This window comes from Epinephelus fuscoguttatus, linkage group LG16, assembly GCF_011397635.1.
Source record: "Epinephelus fuscoguttatus linkage group LG16, E.fuscoguttatus.final_Chr_v1".
Classification (NCBI taxonomy): domain Eukaryota; kingdom Metazoa; phylum Chordata; class Actinopteri; order Perciformes; family Serranidae; genus Epinephelus; species Epinephelus fuscoguttatus.
In genome coordinates this window covers 27,076,592-27,086,428 of record NC_064767.1, presented here as the reverse complement: position 1 = coordinate 27,086,428, position 9,837 = coordinate 27,076,592, and the positions used below count along the sequence as shown (strand labels likewise).

At 43.6% G+C, this 9,837-nt stretch overlaps 1 protein-coding gene across 1 annotated transcript in view; it reads right to left on the bottom strand.

Moving 5' to 3' along the window:
• Window positions 1-343: 343 nt before the first annotated feature.
• tasp1 (taspase, threonine aspartase, 1) overlaps window positions 344-9,837 on the bottom strand; it is a 28,603-nt gene continuing 19,109 nt past the window's right edge. The window contains exon 14 of the mRNA XM_049600823.1: window positions 344-1,704. Coding sequence (XP_049456780.1) covers window positions 1,612-1,704 — 93 coding nt within the window. The 3' untranslated portion in view covers window positions 344-1,611. The remainder of the gene's footprint in view (window positions 1,705-9,837) is intronic.

The following is a 9,837-nucleotide window of genomic DNA, read 5'->3' as shown; positions in this document are numbered from 1 at the left end:
GAGCTGCTGCTACGTTAGGCTGCGCCAGTCGCTAGCCAATTGAGCCCAACTGCCAAGTGCTTTCTGATGGGGACAGCTGGCCTGCATGCCATCGCAGCGTTGTCGTGAGGCACTGACAGAGATACTAGAATGAAATGCTGGACATCATAAAGTCTGGAGGAACAGGAACTGTTCTCCCCTGGAACCCTACCAGATACGAGTCATTCCAAAAATGAATGTGAGCAGTGAAGGTAGAAAGATCGGATATTGGGAATAATCGGAATTTGAGCATTAAGCCCTGTAATATAAACGTAGCCTATGTCTTCTGTCATGGTGTTCAAAAGACTAAAGACAGACACAGAAATGTAGCAACATAGATTTTATTTACTTTTTGAGCACTGTAGAGAGCTGTGCACATATTACAATTTCCATAGCTTATACCATTTTATATTAGTTGCATTTTCAAGTAAAGAATAAACAAGCTCTATTATGGTTTTGTTGAGACTGGAATTCTTAGTAGTAACTGAGTGAAACAGCAAAACCAGAGGAACTGATTATCCCAACACTAATTTAGACCCTTACTTCTTTCAAGTACAATTCTCAACAGCACCAATTCACGGGCTTGATACATAAATTAGTTTTTAGTGATCATTTTTGTTTTTTAGCAAGAAAATACATGTCTCTGTCGATGTAACTATAGAAATATAAATTGTCATTTTTAAATGATGACTAACAGTCATGTTTGGCGATGGGGTCAAATGCTGCTACCTGAGCACTATGTATGTATCAGCATCAATCTGGAAGTGCATAGCTTCCTGCTTCTTGATCAATTCTACGCCTGTCGGAGAACACAAAGTGGCTTACTGTAGATTCCGCACATGCAATAGCTATGTATTCACATTTAAAAACAATCAAAGCAAAGCATTCTATGGCTGAAATGGTTATAAAATTCATCATGAGCTAAGATGCACATTATGCTACATTATACAGTATGCTGGAGGATTAATAACAATATGTGTGTACAAGTACATGGAAGTTGTACGTGTTAACATTGTAAATTGCTTTTATCACTCTCACAGCTATAAATGCTTCACTCATAACAATTATCTGGAGTAGCAGGCATTCCACAAGGTGCAATCTGACATCTTTTTAAACTTGAAAAGTAGCTGAGGAACAAAATAAGGTCTTGCATTTGAAATTCCTAAGTGTTTGAAAATAGTCACATCTGTTCAGCGATACAAAACAACATGAACATCCACCCTGTTTCCCTAAATCATAGCTTATATACAAAAGGGAAAAAAAAGAATAGGAAAGGAAAGGAGTAATAACAAAAAAATGGTGCATCAAGGCAATGGTGCATCAAGTCTAATCCAGGTGACACTGGAGATCTTGGAAGCAGGGGGGGCATAGAGTACATGCTGGAGGCAGCAAAGAGAAGTCCTGTAAGTGCACTAAGTACAAGCTAACACCCCTCCTTCCTTTCTGGGCACCTGTTAAAACAGCTAAAGCTTATTACTTCTGGTGTCACAGAGGTGGTGGGGAGCTGAGGGCGGTGTGCACGCGTGTGTGGTTGAGTGGAAGGGTTTGTATTGAAGTATTGCTGAAAAAGCCCGGAGGGAGGGCGAATGCAGCTCACTCCACCACACTCATCAGTCTACACACACCTCCTTCGATGGCCAAGCACTGCCCAGGAACGGTCCCAGGTGGTAATCTGGATATGTGTGTCTGGAGGCGACAAAAGAGCACACAAACACTGACACAATGAGAACATCATCCAAGGAAAGATATACATACAGAGGCAGGGCTATATAGTAAAAAGCAAATGCTCCAATCCAGTTTGAGAAATACATACATCAGATGTCAGGTTCAGATTCACCAGAAGAATTTTAGAACTGTGAAAGTTTTCATAATGACAAAAGTTACGTTGTTCTTTACTGCAGCAGAAGTTGAGCCAGGTTAGCTTTTTACAAGACCTTGAATTTTTTGGTACATGCCAACATAGTGGTCTCATTAAAATGAAGCAGGCTGTGTTAATTTTTGTTGCAGCGCTAATGTACGCAGCACAGACTTGTACTATGACCGTGCACATAGAAAATGTGACTTCTAGATTGCTGCATTAACAGTTAGACTGGACAACAATCACACTGCAAAGTAGGGCTGGGCGATGTCTACCACATTGGCACATGACGATGTCAGTGAAACATTGGGATGGATGATAGTATCTTTGTTGGGGGTCCAGCGGATGTGAGCTTAAAAATGGCAGCAACAAACATGGTCGCTAAAAAGATTCCACTTTGCGTATCTGGCAGCTTGCAGTCTATCAAATAGATAAATTGTTACTTTTTTAGCACACTATGAATGCCATTAGCACTGCTGCAAACCCATGGGGGTGCTTTTAAACCATGATGTTGGGCTTCAGTGGTGAATGACTGACAGACCAGAGCTAAGGGTTAAAGACATAACCATGGCCTAAGGATTCCTTTCCTGGACCCATGATGCACCTGTCTTTGCAAGTGAGCTACGCATACAAGGAGGTCTGTTGTGTCAAGTCTCTGCAGAGGTCAGTCTACTCTTTAAACTTTGCAGCCCTGCTTAGCTACCCCCAAGGAGATATGACAGTACAACTACAAAGTCAACCATTCATGTTTTCGTCCAAGGTGTTCAGGAACCAGCTATTGTTGAGGTTCTGACAACAGTTAAGGTACCCCAGAAGAAGTATGGAGTCCCCTCTTCAGAACCCAACCCAGAGACTCGAATACCAAGGCCCGTTTCCACAGGAACTTCGGGGTAATTTTACAGGGCCGGGGCCGTTGGTGCGTGTCTCCACTGCAGGAACCACCCCCGAAGGACAGAGTTCCGGAACTTTTGCGGGGGCTAAACAAGTCCCTGCCTCGGAGTAGGTACTCAGAACGGCCCCGAAAGACTCCTGGCTGGGGTTTGGGGTTTACTTAGTGCTGATTGGATATACTCAAGGAGGGATGTGACGTCAACAGAAAGCAACAAAATAGCCGGCATTTTTAAAACTCAGCAGACGAGGGTTAGCTCGTTCATATAGCTTCCACCGCCATGTAAAAAAACTCACTAAATGGCCCGTGAAATTTTTTTTTTTTTCCCAGTGGATATCTTAGTTACAACATGATTGAGCTAGCAAAGCAGTTTTGTGTTAAAATGCGTGGTATTTATTCAGTTTTGGGAAATCACGAAAGCATCAGCTGACAGGGACAGCTCACAACAGCAGCAAAGCTAACATCAGGACGTTATCTGTTAAAAGCCTCCCGCTGTCAGATACAACATGAAACTACTCCAGTTAGCTCAATCATGTTGTAACTAAGACATCCGCTGGAAAAAAATTTTTTTCACGGGCCATTTAGTGAGTTATTACAGACACCGCTATCGGCTAACAGCTAACGGCGTCTCTACGTCGCCCCGGTCAAAATGGTCGCGAAAAGATTACGTCACACCCAGAGTCCGTAACTTCACAACCTTTCTTGTACTCCACTCTTTCAGTGGAGACACAGCGGTTGAGAGGGCGGAGCGAGAGGACGTTCCTGTAGTAGTTCCTGCCCCCCAAATAGTACCAGGAACTTCTTCAGGGGAAACGGGCCTTTGGACTAATCAAGAGACAGTACCAGGAACCATTTCATATGACAATGCACAGCCCCTGGAGGTTATGGGGGGCTCCAGAACACCTCAACCGCAATGAGTTTGTAACTGCCTGGTAAGCGTGTGTTAGGTGTTACAACAGTTTAAATATAATTTAAAGCTAAGGTACATAACTTTTGTCTCCCCCCTCTGGCAATGAGAGTAATTACATAAACACTATCAACATGTGCTTATAACGTATTCTTGCACCGCTCGCTGCATCTCCCCCGTCCCCACATACAGATGAAGCATTGAGAAAACAAAACAAAAAGCAGTGCCAAACAGAATAAGACAATAAAAACAAACATATCTAATGCAAAATTTACAAATAATTTTCGTTGCACCTATACGGTAAAGTAAAGTTGGCATAATCACCCGAGACCAAAATTCCAGTACACTGAAAAACACAGAAAGCTTTCCCTGGCAGCGACAGCTCAATCAGCATTGTGTGAACTTATTTGGCAAGGGCTTGAGTGCAACGGACGTTCATATTTTATGTCTAACACGGGTGATAAATACAATGCAACAATTTCTGTGTTCAAGAACATACATAAGACTATTACTATCGCATCATGAGCATGTACCCCTGAGGTCCAGTGATGCCAAGTGAGTATTTACAGAGACAGAGTGAATACAGGAAACAGACTGTAAGTGTTTTGTGTTTGACCAGACATAGAGAGGAGTGAGAGGAGTAAGAGGAGGAGGCAAGGAGCAAACACAGCTGTGAAGATGGGAGTGATACTTCAACTGAGGGGATCAAATGTGACTGACTCTCCCTGTGCCAATAATGGCTGTCATCTTCCTTCCTCTTTCTCTCCACAGAGGCTAACACTGGCTCCAGCCCTGGGGGAAAAGTCCATCCACTTATTGACCAGGCCACTGAATTGGCCTGACATCACTCCTCCAGTTGCGGGAGCCTTCATCTCTACTGGCCCTCTTTTTGTGCAGGCTTGGACTATGGCCCCTGGCACCCCGAGGGCAACTGTCACTTCAATGGGACAACAGCCAGAGAAGGCCAGGCACACATGGCAACACTCTCAGGGGCTATTATGCATCTAGTGCCCCTTTCTGGGTTCATCCTCTCCCCTTCATCTTCTCAAGATGAGGTTAAAGAAAGGCCTCATTTAAACTGTTGTGACTGAAGGTCCATAGCTGAGACATAATCAACTAATGGTGACATGTTAAATGTTTTGCTTTTGATGTTTGCATGTCAGAGGGAAGGAGCTTTGCAATTTTAAATTCCAACCACATTGAATACACAGCTGAAAACACACTACTGGGTACAATTACTGCCTGGCTGTATGACTTCATATATTTTGCAGGAAAAACTGTGTCTGACAATGACACCAATGTGCCCTAACCCTCACCCCGACACGCAACCTTGCGGCACATGTTAAGACCTTAATTTATATTTCCATCTGACAAAATGGACAACTTGAGTGAGTAAGCAGGAAGAGTAAAAGGCTTACTAAACCAAACAAGTGAGTCATTTCACCACCACAGTGCTATGGGCATCGCGTGCCTTTCACAAGCTGCGGCGCTAGTTCAGAAGTCCAGGTTAGAGAGACACAGTAGTGAGGATGAGTTGTGCTTCAGGCTCAGGGGTCACACAACAGATGTCCTAACACTTCTGTGACATCAAGTCTGATCAGCATCAGACAAATAATGCTGTAGCCTTATGTGTAAACACTGAATCACTAATTCGCACTCACACAGTTTGTGTGTCTATGTTGTGCCAACCTTTATGGTCAGTCTGATTACACTGTAGTATTATCAGTCAGCAGCAAATTCACATAAAGAAAAGCTGTTTGATGTTTTAATGATAGAGCACAATGACATTAGCAAAACAACACAGTACAGTAACAACTTCATTCTGAAAAGATTTTAATTATAAGATATGATTAAGACTAGAAGTCTTTATTTGTCAACCATAGTTGAGGAAATAAGTGAAACTTATGATCAGAATAGTCACTCTTATGACTCTTAGGGACCATACACATGCCACGTTTTTTGCGCCCTCAACAAATTTACTGTTTTCAATGTAGCCATGTGGCAGGCGCAACCAACACCAGAGCGATGCCTTTCGAGGCATGCACGTGTTCCTGAGTGCCTATTTTTCAGGATGCAACGGCTGCGCATCGAGATAAACCGAGTTCAACTTTTGGAACACAGCAGCGTGCACCACGTCATGTGACGAGGAACAACCAATCACAGCGGACAGATATTTTTCCCTTCTTCCGTAAATATCAGTCTGTGGTAAATACGGAAAAGTTGATCGTTTTGATGCAGAGCGGTCAGAGCTTTTCATCTGTCCCACGTACGATACGCCCACACATAATCAGTGCCTGGAAGAAGATCAGCTCTGCACTCAGGGTTTGAGGTAAATAGGCTATGGTATGGTGACTGTTAAGGCTGCTTAGCAACCTCAGACGCAACCTGCCACCACGCTCTTGAAAGCTGGCTCAAAAAAGGCACAAAAGCGCCCAGTGGCCGATGTTGCATTTTCCAGGCGGTTAAAGATGCAGCATGTCTACGGCCCCTCACTCATACTGGGCTCACTTCTATAATGAATTAATTAAGGAAAACAAGCTACTGCCTATCTTCCTGGCGACCGCCTGGAGCACCCTCAAGGACCCCTGGAGGTCTGCGGAGCCCTGGTTGAGAACCACCGACTTAGACTGACACTTTGTTGTTGTGCTGCTCCTAAAAAGTGGGCAGTTACTTACAGAGAGAGGCAACTTTTTGGCCATCACAGTTGTTCTTCCCACTTCAATGACAAACATGATCTCACTAATAGAACACAGATTTACAATGATTTTAAGATCGTCTGTTGGTGGATGTGATGTCCATCTCAACATCCCCTTCATAACGTACCGTATCATAACTCCAATTTACTTGTTTCCCGAATTCTTGTGGTGGAATCCATGTTTACAGAAGCAGCATAAACTAATTACAAAATCAGAGGGGTTGAAAGAGGGGCAAAGAAATTCTGAATTATACGATAGCTGGGGCTAGATAGATGAGGGAAAAAAATAAAGACACACAAATGTACAGGGAGCCTGTTGTCAGCTTGATACCCAGTGACTGAAGTGAACCACATGACAGGACTACAGCTGAGTCAAAATATAACGTGAAAAACACAGCTCCATTGTATCTGTCGGAGAAAAACAACATTCTTTGGTGATATGAATGTGTTTAGGAGCTAGAGAAGCCGCACATTAACACCACAGCGTAGACCAAAGGATAAATTTAGCTGTATGACTATGCTGCTGTTTTTCTGTTGTGGTTTTCACATTCTTTTCTTTTGAAATAGAAAAAAAAATTAAAAAATAAAACAATCATATGCTATTTATTCTCCACCCGAGATGGATAGTAAAAACAAAATGTACCATAATAAAAGACATTTGTCGTGTAATATACAAAGCAGACAATAACCAGGAGGCCTGAATCGCATGCCAGTTGATTTTCTCTGGCCTTACACAATTTGAGCAGCAAAAGCTTTATAGCGGTAATGATGTCCAGGAGGAGGGAACTGAGCCATGGTGGTGGTGCTGTGGATCCTACACTTCTCTTTCATCTGCCCAATCATGACAAACAATAAAACAATAGTCTAACTGTTTCAGAAGCGCTGCCACTGGCCTGCCTCTGCAGCTTTGTGTAGCTCTGTAAAACATGGCTCGATGTTCTGATGTCCTATCCAGTGCAAACACAGGTGAGCGTTTGAATAAAACCAGATGCTCTCCCTCCGCAGCAATTCTGCTTTATAGCTTTTTGACAGTGTAATGTCAAAAGGATTAGGATAGAGACTCAACTTTCCTCAAAACAACATGTGATTGAAACATGAGAAAAACCTTAGAGTAACAGCCAGCACAGTGTCTGAAAAACCGCTCTGACGTCCAACTCATTTTAGACTCTACAGAGTGAGCTCTAGCATGCTTCGTTTGTCAAAAAAATATATATACATACAAATCTGAAAAATTAAAACGCTGTGAAAGAGAAGTAGACTTACAAGATAAATCCAGTCTGACCTCTGTCCTAAATACTCCTGCTACTGTGTATCAGCCCTTTCATGTTCTTATCACAGAAAAGCAGTGGAAGATGGACTCTGGCTGGTTAGAAACGCCCAGTGGGATGCTAATAGGAATGGGAAGAATGTCTGTAGCACAGCAGCTGAGGCCGTAGATGGCTCTGGCTCTATATGAAATCTCTGCAAGTGAGTGCAATGAAAATTTGTATGTGCTTAAATCAAAATGAGTTATATAGGCAACCTATTAAAAGTGCAATGGGTACACTAATCTGTAGCAAATTTTCTTCTGCAAGTATTTATGACAACACAGTCAAGGAAGTCTTTGCAAGAATTTATGCACTGCCTGTCTTGCTGCCTCTTGGTATCCAGCATCAACCCTCATCTGCACTGCTCCCAGTAAAAGATGACTTGATGCTTTTGAGAAGGGCTTATCTCTACTGAATCTGCATGATGCACTACTTCTGTCAGTCTTTTCTACTCTGTCCATTAGGCTTTGCCACTATTTCAATACCAGCCATCAAGGCCATGGACATGCAGGTGCCACCTCCTGGGCCTCTACGGCTTACAGACCACTTTACAGACAACAGACATCACGACTGGAGCCTGGCTGCATTAAGGTTCCCATCTCTGGCTTTTTTAACCAGATCAGAGAGAAAACAGATGCTCTCCTATGGAATCCCCTCAGCGGACAATATGTTGGCAGCAAGCAGGGGCCGACTCTGGGCCCAGCTGCGGAGCAACGAGTAAAATCTTGTTTTGCACCCATTGTGGAGGCGTGAAGGACAGAACAGCCAGCTTCTCTGGTATGCAGACGTTGAGAGCCACAGAGGCACAAGGGAGCTTCGTGGAGCAGTGTGAGGTTTGGTGGAGCAGCTGTGTTCTCGGCTGCACTCTCCAATATCACTGTGTCACCAATGCCCCATTGAGAGGAAGTGGATACCATTTCCCCGGAGATCCAGAAACCGCTACTGACAGATGATATTCCTAGACCTGCCCCGACTGAGCACAATTTTATAAAGAACATTCTGCATGCATATATTAATGAAGTGATGCTGGGCGACTGGTTCACCACAGCAGATTTGAAGGTGCTTACTTTAAAGCTCTTATGGTGCAGACAGTGTAAATTTTAAGTGACAGCCTGCAAGTGCTAAAGATTGCTGCTCTGCTCCTATGTAGTACTGCTTCAAAGTCTGTGGACAGAGCAGCTTGAGCCACTGTGGCAGAAACCAGCAACCACATTCCCCCCTATTCTCTATCACAACATTATTTCCACTTCACCAATCACAGGATGGTAAATTTGATCCCTTGCACCTGCAACTGCAAATTACCTTTATTAAAAACAAATAGACACCTTTCTACTACTGTACTTTTCCCAATGTAAACAAAACAAAAACTCACAAACCAAGGCAATCTCTCCTGATTAAAAGTGGCCCTGAACAGCACACAGTTCACTGTGTTCTGCTCACCTCTTTACGTTGGCACAGGCGTGAAAGGGGAGCTTGCATGCTCGCATTCCACCACAAAGCCCAATACACAGAGCGCATCTGACAAATATGCAGATTGATACTGATATCCCCAGTGGTGCATGACTTTCAGTAAACTTTATGGTGCTTCAGGACCAGGTAGGGCCAGAGAGGGGGAGTAACGAGAGAGATAGACCAAGAGACGGAGGAAAGGACGGGTAAGGGGGGCGGGGAGGCGGCACCGAGGACAAACACTTTGAAATCTGACCGAGGCTTCAACAACAGTGCCCTCTCTTTATACAGAGTGACAGAGATACATTAGCCAAACAAATCAGTCCGAGCTGAGACTCCATTTAGAGCCATGAGACCAGAGCATTAAGCCCTGTTGTTTAAGAAGCCACACTGACTGATTCACGTCACACAATTTATGTGCTCAGCAATTTCGCTAATGATTTCTTTTTTAGAAAGTTAAAGTCCTGGATGAAGATCACAGAGCTAACCTCAAACATTCATTGTAAATATGTCTACTTAAAAGGCCTCCACAAAGACTTTTAGTCCCACAGTCCAAAAGCCAAGGTCACCAACAGACTACATACCAAACAAGACAGCAAGCACAGGTGGTGCAGGAGCAAAATTCCTGCCTCCAACCACAGGGACCTGAGGTTTGGCATGGTTGTGGCCTCCAATGACACCAAAACCTTCAGTATTTGTAGGAAGGTAGACAGG